General features: G+C 40.8%; 1 protein-coding gene across 1 annotated transcript; it reads left to right on the forward strand.

Annotated features, from left to right (window-relative positions):
• The first annotated feature begins 11,043 nt into the window (after positions 1-11,043).
• Positions 11,044-16,856, forward strand: Smp_066950 (putative hsp70 binding protein hspbp). The gene is made up of 5 exons (XM_018796752.1): positions 11,044-11,108; positions 12,549-12,863; positions 12,902-13,301; positions 13,505-13,687; positions 16,526-16,856. Exons 2-5 carry the CDS (start codon positions 12,783-12,785, stop codon positions 16,780-16,782), a joined length of 921 nt encoding a protein of 306 aa, XP_018651863.1. The 5' UTR covers positions 11,044-11,108; positions 12,549-12,782; the 3' UTR covers positions 16,783-16,856.
• The last annotated feature ends 1,266 nt before the right edge of the window (positions 16,857-18,122 follow it).

Below are 18,122 nucleotides of genomic sequence, written 5' to 3' on the forward strand. Positions count from 1 at the left end.
ACCTTGAGATGACATCATTCAATTCTACACAAGAAGGTAACTCGATTCCTTACAAAGTACAATTTGGATGAAATTGTAATAAAAGTCGTTCAGCCTGTGGTTTTCCTGGTACTTATTTCCGTTTCAAGTCTTGACAAAAGGAATGAGGGACAGTCATAAGTCTGTATCTTCGTCACATATTGAACAACTCAGACCAGGAAGTTGAAGAATTTTTATTTAGAAGAATTATGGTGCATCAAGGTGAAAGTCGAGATTCTTCTGTATTCACATATTATATCTCTTACTGACAACTAGAGCAACAATTTATATATGTATATATATATATGATGTCCTAATAATATTGAGGACATAGAGGAACAATCTAACTCCGCCTGTAGCTCCTCCGAAGGCTACTGCCGGTCCCAAGCCCATGTAAAGGAGGAGGGTTGGGCATGGGGTTAGCGACCCCATCCCGTAGAAAATCAACTCGCTAAAAAAACGCTAACCAGAAAAAATCATTCAAACCATTCAAACTCTGCCCTGGGAGTAGAAGGAAAAATGACGTCTCATGATGAAAGCCGAGTTCCTTCGGAAGTCATGAGGCCGATGCACCTTCTTACAACCAGAGCGACAATTTTTATAGGTACATGGAATGTCCGGACAATGTGGGAGACCAGCAGAGTCTTCCAAATTTCTGCGGAAATGAGGAAATACAACCTGGAAGTGCTTGGAATCAGTGAAACACATTGGACGCAGGTTGGACAACAACGACTGTCTTCAGGGGAACTTCTGTTATACTCCGGTCATGAAGAAGAAAATGCCCCACATACACAAGGAGTGGCACTGATGCTGTCTAGAAAAGCACAAAATGCACTTATAGGATGGGAATCTCATGGACCGAGGATCATCAAAGCCTCCTTCAAAACAAAGAGAGAGGGCATTACAATGAACATCATCCAATGCTATGCGCCGACCAACGACTACGATGAAGACGCTAAAAACCAATTCTACGATAGGCTGCAGTCAATCTTCGAGAAGTGCCCAACCAAGGACCTGACCATTCTAATGGGAGATTTCAATGCCAAGGTTGGAAAGGACAACACTGGATACGAAGACGTCATGGGACAACATGGACTGGGAGGAAGGAACAAAAACGGTGAGAGATTTGCAAACCTATGTGCCCTCAATAAACTGGTCATAGGTGGCACCATATTCCCACACAAAAACATACACAAAGCCACTTGGATTTCACCGGATCACACTACACAAAATCAAATCGACCATGTCTGCATCAACAAAAAGTTCAGGAGGACGATGGAGGATGTGAGAACCAGAAGAGGAGCTGATATAGCATCCGATCACCATTTGCTGGTCGCCAAGATGAAACTAAAACTCAAGAAGCACTGGACAATGGCGCGGACAACATCACAAAAGTTTAACACGGCCTTTCTTCGAGATGCTGACAAACTCAACGAATTTAACATAGCCCTCAGCAACAGGTTCGAGGCCTTTCATGACCTACTCAATGGAGAGGGAACCACCATAGAGAGCAGCTGGAAAGGTATCAAGGAGGCAATCGTTTCAACATGTCAGGAGGTTCTGGGCCAAAAGAAGCACCATCACAAGGAATGGATCACTGTTGGTACACTGGATAAAATTGAAGCAAGGAGGAACAAGAAGGTAGCAATCAATATCAGCCGAACAAGAGCAGAAAAAGCCAAGGCACAAGCCGAATACACAGAGGCAAACAAGCAAGTGAAGAGGAGCATCAGGACCGACAAACGTAAATATGTGGAAGATTTAGCGATGACAGCGGAAAAGGCTGCAAGAGAGGGAAACATGAGACAACTGTATGATACAACAAAGAAACTTGCTGGAAATTACCGTCAACCAGAAAGACCAGTGAAAAACAAGGAAGGCAAAGTAATCAACGATATTGAAGAACAACGAAACAGGTGGGTAGAACACTTCAAGGAACTCTTGAATCGACCAGCTCCACTGAACCCACCCAACATCGAGGCAGCACCCACAGACCTCCCAATCGATATTGGCCCACCAACAATTGAAGAGATCAGCATGGCCATTAGACAAATCAAGAGTGGCAAAGCAGCGGGACCAGACAACATCCCGGCAGAGGCACTGAAAGCAGATGTAGCAGTAACTGCCAAGATACTCCACATCCTCTTCAGTAAGATTTGGGACGAAGAACATGTACCAACAGACTGGAAAGAAGGACTTCTCATCAAGATACCAAAGAAAGGCGATCTGAGCAAGTGCGACAACTACAGGGGCATCACTCTCCTCTCAATACCAGGAAAAGTCTTCAACAGAGTATTGTTAAACAGGATGAAGGATTCCGTGGACGCTCAACTTCGAGATCAACAAGCTGGATTTCGTAAGGATAGATCGTGCACAGATCAAATCGCAACTCTACGTATCATTGTGGAACAATCAATCGAATGGAATTCATCACTCTACATCAACTTCATCGACTACGAGAAGGCATTTGATAGCGTGAACAGGACGACACTATGGAAGCTTCTTCGACACTACGGCGTGCCTGAGAAGATAGTCAACATCGTACGGAACTCCTATGATGGATTAAACTGCCAAATCGTCCACGGAGGACAACTCACCGACTCGTTCGAGGTAAAGACCGGTGTTAGGCAAGGTTACTTACTCTCACCCTTTCTCTTTCTCCTGGTGATCGACTGGATTACGAAGACGTCAACATCTGGAGGAATGCACGGGATACAGTGGACAGGCAGGATGCAGCTTGACGATTTAGACTTCGCGGATGATCTAGCTCTTCTATCACAAACGCAACAACAAATGCAGGAGAAAACGACCAGTGTAGCAGCAGCCTCAGCAGCAGTAGGTCTCAATATAAACAAAGGGAAAAGCAAGACTCTCCGATACAATACAATATGCACCAATCCAATTACACTTGACGGAGAAGCTTTGGAGGATGTGGAAATCTTTACATATCTGGGCAGCATCATTGATGAACACGGTAGATCAGATGCAGATGTGAGGGCGCGGATCGGCAAAACAAGAACAGCATATTTACAACTGAAAAACATCTGGAGCTCAAAACAATTGTCAACCAACACCAAGGTTAGAATTTTCAATACAAATGTCAAGACAGTTCTTCTGTATGGGGCAGAGACGTGGAGAACTACGAAAGCCATTATCCAGAAGATACAAGTGTTTATTAACAGCTGTCTACGCAAGATACTTCGGATCCGATGGCCAGACACTATCAGCAACAAGTTACTGTGGGAGACAACAAACCAGATTCCAGCGGAGGAAGAAATCAGGAAGAAGCGCTGGAAGTGGATTGGGCACACTTTGAGGAAATCACCCAATTGTGTCACAAGACAAGCCCTCACATGGAATCCTGAAGGTCGAAGGAGAAGAGGAAGACCAAAGAACACATTACGCCGAGAAATAGAGACAGACATGAGAAGAATGAACAAGAACTGGAAAGAACTAGAAAAGAAGGCCCAGGACAGAGTGGGTTGGAGAATGCTGGTCGGCGGCCTATGCTCCATTGGGAGTAACAGGCGTAAGTAAGTAAGTAAGTAAGAGGAACAATCTAATGACTACGTAAACAAGGAGATATAACTTCAATACGATCGGAGTCAGTGGAACCCACAGGACCCATGTTTAACAGAAACAATAAGATTCGCAAGAAATCATACACTCTGATGATGAAGAAATGAATGGCTCGCATATACAATGAGTTGCACTGATACTGTCCACAGAAGTGAAAAAGGAGGTTATAAGATGAGTATCACACGGATCCAGAAGAGTCAGAGCATCCTTCAAAACAAAAGTAGATGAATTGCAATGAATGTTAACAACAGCTATGAAACCACCACAGTCCGTAGTGGTAGTTGAAGGGCAACCGAAGTCTGCTACACACTGTTTGACGAAGGCAAGGGCCACTGTTTCGGTAGTAATGTCCTTAGTCGGTACTGCTTCTGGTCATCGAGTGAGACAAGTCATGAGATAAGAGCATTCATTTGAATCTGTTGATGGTCCTACCAAATTCAAATGGACATGATCGAAACGAGCGTTGAGAGTTTTGAATGAACCCAAGGGAAATTTGCTGTGTCTAATCACTTTAGGTTTCTGCCAGTCTACAAGGGAGCGTGCCCACTCCCTTATATCTTTATTCAAACCAGGCCAGCAAAGCCGTTCTGCTATATGCTTGATGGTTGCACGAACACCTGGATGAGAAAGTTTGCGCAACGTATTGAAGACGTTGAGTCAATAATGTTTCGGCACGATTGGACGATCCCCACCCGTAGATATGTCGCATGATAAGGTTTCCTTACCTATCCCCATCCGTTTAATACGCAGTTTAAGGGTTATTAAAAACAACTCGTGCTGAAGATCAGTGTCTTCTTTTTGAATGCTTTTTTACGATGCTGTCCACAAAGTTGGTCGGTTAGGGGTCTCATAAGAGATGAGCAGTTCGGTATGAATCGTCGATAAAAACTAACTAGGCCGTTGAACACATAACTGCTTGACTGTGGTCAGTACTGGGTAATCCAGAATAGCCGCCACTTTGCTTTTCAAATTGTGAATGTGAGGCAACGAATAACGATCAGTAATGGTTTCCGCATTCAATCACCGATGATCACCAGTTGGACGCCAGCTGTTGCTGTCCTTTCGAGTAGCTGTGTGCAAGGGAGATGCCCATGGCCTGGTTGATAGCCGAATGACCCTGAAATCTATCACACGATGTAATTCGTTTTAGCCAACTTCAGCTTTTCGGGAGCTAGTCGGTGAGCCTTCGAGAATACAGGTGGTCTTGTAGTCCTGGTGTGATACATAACGTTGTTGGTTACACACAGAAATTTCGGTTGCGTTTGGTATAGTTCGGGGTACTTATCGAATATTTGTTGATAGAATGGGTCGATTATGTGTCATACAATGACTGAGGATAATCTACAACAGGAAAAAGAAGTTACACAAACAGATAAATTAGTATTTCTGTCTACTAACCTCCATTTGCGCGTGTCGATGAGTAAATTATAATGTCGTAGCTGGTCTATACCAATGATTGGTGTAGAAACATCTGAAACAACAAAGATCCAGTGAGTGGGTTTGCGTAAACCCACGTTAAGGTACACAATCGTTTACCATATCTGGCGATTGGCTTCCCATTTTCCCCCTGTAAGTTGAAAACTGATTCGTGCAGTTGGTCGTTAGGATTTGCTGGAAGAAGGCTGAATTCCGCTCTAATGTCGACGAGGTAGCAGACTTTCGTAGTCACACCAATGATGTATAACAAACGTCTATATTAACCGGCTACGGTTGCTGTTGGCGCGTGCTGGTTGGGAAGTTTCCTGAGGCCATTTTCATGTCGTTCGGTTTGGAGATCGGAAAACTGTAGGGTTTTCTGCAAGTTCGAGATTTCCCGTACTGACTATTATAGCGGCAGCAATCGGGTTATCTGTCTCTCGTGATGTAAAGATAGGTCGTTCTCGAATGTTTAAGACTTACAGAGTTATTGATTTTGGGGATTTATTTTCTACTATTGTCATCTTACAAATTTTATATAATCGAGCGCAGGATGGGGATTTTAGATGCGCCCTTATAACTTATAGTTTCGGCTATCTGGTCGTCTCAATTTCATGCTTGTGTTATTTCTAATCATTTTCCATCGATTTTTAGTGTAAGTGCGGTCTATGTGCTTACTGATTCACCCGCTCAACTTTGCAGTCGTTCTTTTATCTTTAAGATTTTTTCATGTACTTCTCCTCACGTTGCCCCAGCACAAGGTAACTTCGAGTTAGACAAAACCAATCAAAAGTTAAACGTTACATGTTGACCTTCAACTTTTAATAAATCGTTCATTACTTGGGTAAGTAACACGCTGAGGAGTTAAATTCGGTAGATGAGATTCTCACAACCAGAGATTTCGTTGAATCGTTTGACAAAGCAGTTAGATATCGTACTATTAATTTGTGTAACGAGACAGTTCTTATTCTTGACTTGAAAAATCTCGTCAACTTCAGGGGACCTCTATTAGAATGTTTGGGGGGAGGGAAGCAACACTAGTGTTGCTTTCGACTCCTTTTAGGGAAATATCCGAAACATTTGAGAAGTTCTGAGGACTACCTTAATATTGTCTCTGAGTTGACGCAAATCGCCACATACCATCTGACTACTTACACTCGTTTCGCTTTACGTTCTACGTAGTTCATAAGTTATTGGCAGTTCTGACTTCAACACGTAAGCTAAAGTTGCCTTCGTGGACTTACGAAAACTACTACCAATGATCTTCAACAACTTTGTCATCTTAATCTTTAAAAACAATTGTTGCAGCTTATGAAATGATTATGGAATTTTTGTTCCTACAATGCAGCTTTTAAAATGCTAAGTTTTGAATGAAAATCGCAGAAATGGAATCTATACTGCAAGTATTTCTGTCCTTCATAACGTCAGATGAGCTTCGAATGTACGAGTTCATCTTACTGATCTGATTCGACAGATCATTGATTGGCTTGACAAGTGGTGGATAAACGGTAGTACAGGTGTGCGACCTATTGGCATAAAAATAAATGAATAGAACCTATTCGTTATTAACGCCGCGAAATTTAGTTGGAAGTGGTGGCGTTAAAACCGCTGTTTTGGGAGAACTGATTTGTAAGTATCTACTCAGTGTATACTAAGCTACTGGTGCGAAATTACGTCAATTTATTGACAACCGGAAACTCAACTGGTGTGCATACAGACTCCATCTCAGCAGCTTGTGGTTTCCCCGAGGTGTGCGAACAGCCGTATTTTCGTTTTTCTGCCCTTTCAACCCTTCTTTATTGCATATAATTACCTCTTAGGTTTTCAGATAGACTTGGCAGCGTATCATCTGGCTATGTTACTTATTTGTTTCAATACATAAACATTGATACAAGGATGCATCAAATATATATGCGCCACTTCGTCATCCGATTTGTGTGGGGGCTGAAATGCTTACCGGGCACCCAACCGAAGCAGGTGATTTCCGTAGGAGGCCACTCCCCGAGCCTTTGACCTAGAGGTCTAATCCACAAGGCAATGGAGCAACGCTAGGAGATTCAGTCCCGTGGCTAATTAGTATTTGCTTTCTCTTATCGTTGACGACGACGTAAGCTAGAAGTTAATGGCATGGCGTCATACTATTTAAAAGCGCTACATGTTTTAATTTAATTACATCGGCGATAACTTTCAAAGTAGGCTGTCATGGTCCAAAAGCGACAACCGATATGTGGGCCCATATCTCGTGAGAAGTGATGTCACCCACTTTATGGAAATGCATTTAAGATGAGAACAACAACCCCGAAATTTGTCGGGATTGAGATACACTTACAGCGTATATCTGTCATAGTATTCCACGTGCACTCGTCGCTACCTAGTGATCATTTAAAAATACATGTGCTACCAGAAGCGAATGGCTCAGTGATCAGAAGGGTTAATGTGAGGCCGAAACATAATTCTACCTCCCTCTCTAATTTGCTAGACAAGACCAGGCTTGCCATTTGATATAATTATGTTATTGGGCCCAGTAGTAGAAAACGTCGAGCCTCTGCATTCTGTAACTTTGAAATTTACTCGATCACCACATCCCATCTGGTGTAACCGAGACTTGTAGGTTATGATTCCACTGAAATCGACAAAGACTCCCCTAAAGTTAGGAGTTTAAATATGACTATGATGAACAAAAATCCGAAAAAATTACGAGTTACTAGTAACTTCGTGGTTTATTAAGAAAATGATTAGGAAGCAATAGGACCCCATTATTAGCAAGATGAGAAATCACACCTTTCCCATGTGCGTCAAATTTGTCTCTAAGAAATACACTGCCTTCGAGTTGATGTATGTACAATAATCAGCACTGGACAACTGGGGGAACAGTATTACAAAGGTTCAATACAGCCTTCCTTCGAGATACTAACAAACTCAACCAATTCAAGATAACTCTCAACAACAGGTTCCAAGCCTTATACGCTCTGCTGAAAGGACAAGAAAGTACTATGAGGACAACTGGAAAGGGATCAAAGAAGCATTAGTTTCAAAGTGTCAGGAGGTTCTGAGCCGCAAGAAGCATCATCATAAGGAATGGATCTCTATATCCATCAGACAAATCAAGAGTGGGAAAGCAGCAGGACCTGACAATATACCAACTGAAGTCAGACATTGAAGTAACTCCAAACATGCTTCATCTTCTATTCAAGGAGATTTGGGAAGGGTAGCAAGTGCAAACGACAGACTGGAAGAAGGACACTTCATCAAGATACTAAGAAAAGGAGATCTGAGCAAATGTGGGAACTACAGCAGGACGTGACAATATACCAGCTGAAGCACTGATGTCAGACTTTGACTTACTGCTGGCGTACCGTGTGAAAAGACGGGAAGCCGAAAAATAACTACAACTCAGATTAGACGCTGGTGAAAAGACCTGAAACTTGTAAATTTTCGGGTTGTGAGGTTTCGATAGAGGATGATGCCGAAGTCACTCTGGGTGAAGCACGAGGCCATTTAAATAGACTTCCGATCTGTTACATCAATTCCTGGAGCTTGTTCGATAAGCGATCGGAACTCGGTGTACAGATTGACTCAACTAAGCCAGACATAATCGCAATCACAGAAACTTGACTGACACAGTCTATAGATAGTAGGGAACTCGATCTCGAGGGTTTTCCACTAGTAAGGGCAGACAGAATACAAAAGCTTATAGTGGGGGAGTAGCTCTATTCATTAGGAATGCTATTCCATTCACCATTATCGACAGTGTATTTCATGAGAGTGGGACGTATGAATTAGTTAGTTGCGGCTTGAAATGCAAGGGACAAGAGCTGCTGCTTGGTTTGATCTATCGCAGTCCAAGCTGTGAGGTAAATGAGGTCCTTCTAAGCAGTCTCAACACTTGGTCACAAAGTGGTCGATGTCTAATCCTAGGGGGCTTTAATGCACCCATGGTGGACTGAGGAAATCTGCGAACTGAATCGTCAGATAATTCCTTCGAACAGGAACTACTTAATGCGGTTATCACATGTGCCCTAGTGCAACATGTGAAAGAAGCAACTAGGTACGACCCGGGTTCTGCATCATCCTTACTAGATCTTATATTGACTCACTATGAGGATGACGTTGCAAACCTGGATTACATGCCACCCCTAGACAAAGGTGATCATGCAGTTTTAACCTTTGACTTCCATATATCTGTCCACCAAGAGCACACCTCAGCTCAATCTGGACCTAACGTCTGGAAAGCGAACATACAAGACATCATGCACTCAGCATCGTCAGTAGATTGGACAACAGACCCATAGTCCTTAATTGAAACGGCTTGGGACGTATTCCGGAATTTATACTTAGAAGTTACCGCCCCCCCACATCCCTTGGACTACACCTAGGGAGCCGAGAAACTCCCCACCGTGGTTCGGTAGGGAGGTTCGTATCCTTCTCCTTAAAAGAAAGAAAATGTGGGATAGATTTAGGTTACTAGGGACGAATGAGGAAAAATATAAGCATCAAAAAGCTCGGAATACCTGTGCCTCGACCCTGCGTAAGTCCAGAAAGCTGTACGAAGTGAAAATCGTTAAGGAATCCATAGAGTGCCCTAAACGCTTGTACTAGTATATAAACCAAAGGAAAAAAAAGAAGAAATGTTCCTTCACTATGGAGAGACAGTACTGCCTCATCACTAGTGGAGGACGACTTTGGCAAAGCACAAGTATTCTCTAAATACTTTAGCAATGTATATACCATAGAAACACCCTTCTCACCAGTTCATGAAAATCCCCCACACAAACACTGTACAGCGTGACCATTAAATAACTCGATGTATATGGTCTGCTAATTAAGCTTGAAAGCTGGTGCGCTCTTAAGGACCAAAAGCTACCTGAAAACGTAGCTTACATCGACTTCTGCAAAGCTTTCGACAAAGTTCCTCACAACCGGCTGTTATATAAGTTAAGAAATGTCGGGGTTAGAGACAATTTATTAATGTGGATAAAGGACTTCCTAGTTGGGCGCCAACAAAGAGTACGGGTGAACTTCAAGTTGTTTAACTGGGAAAGTGCTTAGCAAAGTGCCTAAGGGTACAGTTTTGGGGTCAGTGTTATTCCTCTTGTACGTAAATGACCTCCTTCATCTACTATCGTCGTCAGTCTTGCTCTATGCTGACGATGTCAAGATATGGAGAGAGATACAAAGTAAGGGTGATAGCTCAGAACTCTAAAACGACCTGGAGAAATTATCTGAATGGTCCCAAACCTGGTAATTACCGAAAAATACTTCCAAATGTATTATGATGCATGTTGGCCATCAAGGTACAGATACATATATGATGAATAACACTGAGCTACCTATTGTTCAGACACACAATGACTTAGGAGTCATCGTTAGTCAAGACTTAAAGACTACTGCACACTGCCGTGCAATAGCCGCCAAAGGTTTTGGAACTTTATGGTCCATACGTAGGGCTTTTAGGCATCTCGACGCTAAAACGTTTCTGTCTTTGTATACAGTGTTCGTGCGTCCTAAACTTGAGTACTGAATACAAGCAGCTAGCCCCTGCCTAAAAAAGACAGTGAACTCTTGTAAAGGGTTCAGAGAACAGCAAATAAGCTGATTCTCGGAATAGAGAAGCTCCCGTATGGTACTAGACTGACCAAGCTAAACCTACTCCCGCTGTCATATCGAAGAATCCGAGGCGACTCGATTACAGTTTTCAAATTGCTTAGTGATCAATTTGCACCTGATATGCCCTCATTTTTCTTGTCTCCCAAAACAGAAAATTTACGAGGACACTTCAAAAAAGTTCACTAGCCCAGAACGAATTACTTGTCAGCTGATTACCGACTTTCCCATCGAGTGGAATCCATTACCTTAGCACGTGATTAAGGCTCCATCCGTCGACTCTTTCAAAAGAAAGCTGGATCAGCTGAGAGACCATCATTGCCAGGACTAACACAGGCCATCAAGCATACTGTCCTTTCCAAACTGAAACTGAATTGTAAGGCCGTTCAAGGTCGATAAAACGAAACGGCGGGCGGCTTTGAAAAGCGCTGACTTTTTTACCGTGCCAAGCAACAGATATACTGATTGATATCGATTCAGTATAACACTATGTAAGTCAAGCAGCTGCACTATAGCAATTTACAGTATAATATGTTAGTTCTATCAACGGATATAAACTATTTAATTGTGCTAAATATAAGCAATATGATCGCTTATGGTGTGAGTTGTCTTGTGAAGAAGCTATGTTAATTGGTTGTCACTACACTTATCGACTTTATTTCCGTTTAACTTTTTAGAACGCATTGCCAGTGTTAGTGTTTCCAATAGATTTTCCTAGAATCTACTTCCAACTTAGAAACTTATGGATTTGGATTACACTAACTACCTATTACTGTTAGGTGATGGATTTTTCTGATTATGATCTTAACAATACTGACTGAGTCCAAGTGTGGACGATGATGGAGAATATCTAATTATGACTTTCTTGGGTCCGTTTATTTTGACAACATTGATTGAATTTATAAGGTGTGGTCATTCCATTTTTATGCAGCTAGATGTATTGGATGTCCACATATCAGAAGAGATTTCCCATGTTTGACATCGCCACTCGAAACTCCATATAATTCAAAGGGAATATTTATTTTTACTGAAGATCAGGGATGTTGAGTGACAATCTGCTCCAACTTCGCAGGTGTTATATCTTTATTAAAACTGGAAAACAAAGATTATATATACTCAGTCATAAGTACTCTCTATGTGGTTGGTTGGCACTTACGTAAGACTTGACACGAATGTACGTCGGCCAAACTTGCTGCATTACATATCAGCATAGTGTGGAAAAAAATTAGGACTGGATTGATTTCAACTACAGCAGAAATCTAGTCATTGAAGAAACAATTCAAAATAAACGAGAACAAAGAGTTAGTAGTAACACAGGATTGAAAAAACGGTATGAATGTAACCTCACTACTGCGACTATGGAGTATTAAATTAATGTTATTTGCTTATCAACTATGCGTCTATGTATTTTCCTTTGAGTCATGGATCTTATCGGAACATTGCTGAAACTATTCGGATTAAAGCAACTAGTATAGTTCAAACGGACAACTTAGTGACTGAAAGTCAAGTACCCGTGTTGAACGCCGATTACTATGTCAAGAAATTACGCGACGTGAAGCTTTTGACTGAAAATCTATTGCACTTGTCTATGTATTGTTAAACTTTTAGGTAGGTGGAATTTAGGAAATGTCTACGCCTAGACAGACCAAGACTTTGTATTAGTGTATAAAGCCATCTGATGAACTGCTATAAAATGGTTTGCTCTCTTAAAGATGTTTTAAACTAGGTGATGTTCAAAATCTATACAAGCAAAGCAAATAACTCCTTTTTCCTAGGATTTTGATTACTTCCTTGGAATCATCATTTTCAGTTTTTTTGGTAATGGTAAACCTCTTGCTTCTAATCTCAAATAGCTATTTGCGTATGCATCACTATTTAAAAGCAATTCAGTACAACCCCGAATATTTCGTATATTTTCATTTTACTTCCGGATAAGCTCTATCAGATATAGTCAACCCTTATAATTCTTCGATTCACCAGTGTAGATGGCGTTTTTCAGTTTAGACTACATCTTATAGGTCGTTGACTTCAGATGAATGTCTAGACATTAGATAATTTAATTACACAAACAAACTAAATTCCTGGCTATTTTGTTGGCCCTTTAAATTTGCATTAACAAGCTCATCTGCTTTTTTCAATCACCAAGTATTCTTATCAGTCCTCTTATGGCTCGGAACCTTCAAGGTCTTCTTCGCCTTGCCGCTGAACATTCTGAGAATGCCGCCACAAAACCCATGGACCCAAAGGTAATCCTACTTTACAGTAACTGATTTTAAAAAAATAGGATGCCGAATGGTTGAATGAAGCACTAAGTGCGTCAACTGTCGACTTGACTAAACAACTGACTAACGATGTTCAGACTTTATCATCCCATTTGTCATCGTCGGAGCCTGATTTAAATGAAATGAAGAATGTCATTGAAGATTTGTTAACACTAACTGAAGAATTGGACTTGTCGAACGACTTTTTGATTGTTGGAGGTCAAGATGTACTACTTAAATTATTATTTTGCGGCCCACCTTCCTTAAGAATAGATGGATTGAAACTATTAGGAAATATCACTCAAAACAATCCTCGAGCTCAAAGTTTGTACACTGAAAATGGCGTACTGGCACGACTAATTATGCTGTTTGAGGAAGAGACAGATCTTGAATTTTTGAGATATCTATTACTAGCCATATCTTGTGAGTATTTTTCACCAATTAATATATTTTAATGTTTGTTTGGCTGATAAAAGTCTAAACTAGCCAAAGCTCCCATATTTAATATACATTATATATCATTAAGTTCCCGAACTTAGTCCACTATGTCACATACAACTTGTGATGGTTTTTTGTATACTTCTATCTTGGACATTCATACCTAGTTTTTGAATTATTACACACAGGTATCACAAGAGGTTATGAGCCAGCAATCAGTGTATTTTTGGAATCAAAAGGTGTTGATCTTGTCCTCAGTGTACTTATCAGAGAAGTGAAAATAGGAAAATCAGATAAAGTATATCGTTTGGTTTCCAAAGGTGCGTTCCTAGTCTACTGTGTTATGCAGGAACTTGCTTCAAAACGTATACGTGAGTACTTTGTTTTTTGTTTCTCATTCACTCCGTTAGTGTAAAAGAAAAGCAATAACTACATTATGTTTTTGAAAACTTTGGATGTTAGGCGTCTGGATTTCGTTGACAAAGAGCCAGAACCGAACTATCCTATTACCTCTGAATACCAGTACTGGAGATTATATATATAATTTACAGGTGAAGGAACGTCAAGAGGTGCAGCTGGTGACCATAATAGGTCTACACGCCACTTATCTAGATGCCGTATATGGCATTGATTAGTACCCAGGGTATCCCAGCTTCCTTAGGTGAACCCTCTGTATTCAACAACTCGGATCAAGTCCCGAATTTTCGTTTTTCCGCCTCAATTTCGTTAAGACACTCCCTTATTTATTTATTTATTTAAACATACATATTGGTACATAGGGGCACCAGATACATATGCGCCACACAAAACAATGAGAATGGGAAGAGAAAGGGGGAAGATGCGTATATGTAAAGGAAATAAGGATGAAATAAAGGGGGACTGAAATGTGCAACTGGAAGACTCTTTCATTCAAGAAAGTTAGAATCACTCTTTATGAAGAAAGTAAAAGAAAGTTACAGCAGGATCGCCACTGGCTTCTATTCTGAGCCATATCTGATAAAGCCTCTAGCCACTGTGTTGCACCATCTCTCGGACCCCAGCCAGGGAGTCGTGAAGGACCAACAGAAGCCAGCCCTTTGCAGATTTTTTTCATACCACGACACCATGTCATACACTGACCACCTCTCCGCTTTTTCCAACCAGTCCCAGCGTCGACAAATAGTGCACGACGTGGAATTCTCTGGGATAACATTCGTAGAACATGTCGGTGAGGGAAACTATAGGCACGGTTCTACAAGGTTCCTTCGAAGAGGACTGACTATCTTTATTGGGAGTCTTACCAAATAGACGTCACTGAAGTAGTGCTTGTGTGTGGTATGCTACTGAGGTCGGCAGATATAAGTAGTATGTATCATCAATAAAAAGTGAAATACCTGGCAGCAGAAGGTTAAGAAAATCAAAGAAAAGGGAATAAGAACAGTGACGTCTGAGATGACTATTTGACATTTTGCAAATTAAGTACTTACTATATGGTTCTCAGATTTTACTAAGATGTTCTGTAATTTTGTATTCAAACACATTCGACTTTCCCACTTGTGCTCTCGTTCACTACACTAGTACCAAAAATCAGATAATATCCCATACGTATAACTTGCCCCCAAATGCTCTGGTACGGCCGAGAGTGGGGAGAGTCCGCTCTCCCTCTCGAAATGCTCTCACATGGCCACGCGAATATATAGCCTCTGCCAGGGAAGTCCTACTCACTGCCTTCTCGTGGCGGGGTGTTGTTTACGAAAGTGAGAGGACGAAGAGCGAATGCCCGGGTTGGTGGACATGGAGGGTCCACCTAGGGGAGTTGAAGAACCCTGATTCCAAACCAATGGTGCACTTGAGCTCCAGTATCTTGATGGAACAAATGGCGTATGAACCAACTGTTGGTCACCGGCTACCATGGGACTGCATCTCCTCACGATGCACCACTGCCTTGTGGACTAGACTTTTAGGTCAAAGGCTCGGGGTGTGGCCCCCTAAGAAAACCACCTGCTTCAATCTGGGCATCTGGGCAGTATCTCAGCCCTCACACAAATAAAATGAGATTTGTGAGGCGCATATTTATCTGGTGCTTTTCGTACCAATATTTATGTGTTTAAATAAAATAAAATAAATAACTTGCTCCATTAATTTGGAAAGAGTAGAAACCACGATTTCCGCTAAATCACATGGATTTGCTGTGAAAACTCACCCAACAATAATTGGTAGAGTATTAATGTCTGGTCACAACTTACTGCTTCGGTTTGGGCGCCCGGGCAGTATCGCAGCCCTCAGTGATAACTACTAGTTTCCTCATTGTTACTGTGTAGCGCATATGTATTTGGTGCCACGTTGTACTGATGTTTGTGTTCAAATAATAATAACAATAGCCAGTCATGAGCAAAATATGACCTACTGCAAGTTTGTGTCGTTTCAAGTCACATTTCGTGCCAATGCAGTAAGGAGGAACGAACAGCATGAAAGCCAAGAGGCAAAACAATTAAATCAATCATAGTAAAAAAAGGTAAACAAAGATTATAGTCTCAAAAGAATGAATGGGGTCGATAAGTAAGATATTCAAAAGGATACTAAAACCTAAAATTTCAAAAAATAAACACATTTTTGCAGTTGATACTGATTTTAAGCTATGTCTTCATAATTTTGGTTAGACTTCAACACATACTCTTGGTTTTATCGCGTTTTGATTGGTTGTGATTTTAAACGAACGGGACTCTGCAGATTCTCGAGTCAGATGTTTGTTAGTTTAGTATGCTCTACTGTTCATCTCTTTGTATAGGCTTGATTGCACTATAAATATCTTGAGTGACTCGTTTCATTTGGGTTGATAAGGGCCATTAAGATTTGTAATGTTTCTCTTTGACCGGTGCACTCAACTCAACTAAACAAACAACGTAAATAATCCAAACATCAAAAAGGTCCCAAAAACAAAATACCGGAATAAACGTACAGACACAATAACACCAAGGTTGTGAAGCAAGCATATCCTTAAATCTTCAGGTTTTAAGTGATCACAGAGACCAATTGACATGTTCTCATTGAGCACCCAAGCCGATTCCCTGCGCGTCCCTCCTTTTAATAAAATCTACGTTTAGATCAATTAAAGTTACTTCTATTCTTTCTATCACATTTCAGTAGTACTTCGCATTTCTCAGTTTCTATTTATATAATATACTTCTCTTTGTGGTTGTACTTATCAAAGAAATACATTCATGTTTCAGAATCTGAATCTTTCTTCGTTGTACATAAAGTGATAGATCTATTGTATCTCCTAGACGATCCACAGGAGCATCTACTGGCTACTTTAACACTTCTCCTCTATCCATTAGGTAGTCACTCAAACATACAGTCCGAAGAACCGTACAAATCATTTTCTAATTGGCTACAACGGCACCTGGATGAGCTTCGCAAAAAAGATGACCCAGCTGATGAAGAACGACGCAACAATATAGATTGTTTGCTAAAGGTTTTATCTTGAACAAAACTTATTTTTACATTGTCAGTATTCCTAACAATGTAATTGTGGCAGAATTATAAGTTTCTTTTTTAAATACTTACGATCTTTTTTGATGGTACAAATAGTCTGGTTGATTTCGCGTCGTTTGTTGAAGAGCTATCCGAGACGAGTATGAGCAGTGCTAGAAATAACTTTATGAAGTATCACCTGCTCACCATTTAACTGTCGAATCGCTATGTAATTTAGGATCTATGTACAACGCAGCAAGAACCCTATAAAATATTTTTCGCATTACTCACCACTAAATTCAATTTGAGATCTACGGCGTCGATACAATAACAGATTCTGTTAGTAGTCAATGGCTCCTACCCCTGCAACGTTATTAACGTACGTCTATAGCCAATGGTTTCTGTTAGATTTTGATTTATTAAAGCAACATATTGATGTGTGGATGACAGTGATTGTTTGTTTTGCTCAGTCAGACATGAAGACAGTTTGACAGGTGTCAGATGAGTTATGTATTCCCCTACCCTTATTATTGATTGTTCATTGTTGTTGGATTGTGTCGGGTTCTGGGGTGGGAATATATTTACGTTCTAGTCACGTGTTCTTGGTCTGAGTTGTGTTGAAGTCCTGTAGAGTAGACACTGAGGGAATCCAGTTTAGATATTCGTCTAAGGTAAATTAACGTCACATTCGTTTAAAAAAAGGGAAACGGACCGTTACAACACATACGTAACTAAAAGCCATTCGTTTGTCACTTCACCTTAGTTTTCATAACTTTTCCGCTTGTATCTGCAAGTACTTTTCTAGGCAAGCAACAGCTTTGTCGATGGCTGTCCAGTTACTTCTCTATATAATAAGCGCTATGACCTCTGTTATTAGAAGTCTCTCCTAAAAACTTTTGAATTCGTGATAACAGGTCCCAAATATGGGTCTACGAACCATTTACTCCTATGATAGTAAAGCTACTAAGATGAAGCTAAATTAGATCCATAGTTTAACGAAAGCCATCGGATACAATCCACTGCGTTATATATTTCTTAATAGGAACTGTCTAATATTGTAATAGCGACAAGACATTGCAGAAAAATGGATCTGACTGCACTTATTCCTACTAACTTGCCTTTGTGGTTAGCATAATTGAAGTCTAAAACCTGACTCCTCAACAATCGAAACAACTAGCCCTAGCATTTCAGTGAGATATTGAATACCATTGCGTCCTAGAAAATTCCCGTGATACATTCAACTCTTTTATAGTGTGCATCATCCAGGAAAACGATAAGTAGTTTGACACTCATTTTTATAACGATAGGCTAAGTAAGATGTCCCGTCATAGAGGATCATGATGCTTATAGACA

This window comes from Schistosoma mansoni, chromosome 4, assembly GCF_000237925.1.
Source record: "Schistosoma mansoni strain Puerto Rico chromosome 4, complete genome".
Lineage (NCBI taxonomy): Eukaryota > Metazoa > Platyhelminthes > Trematoda > Strigeidida > Schistosomatidae > Schistosoma > Schistosoma mansoni.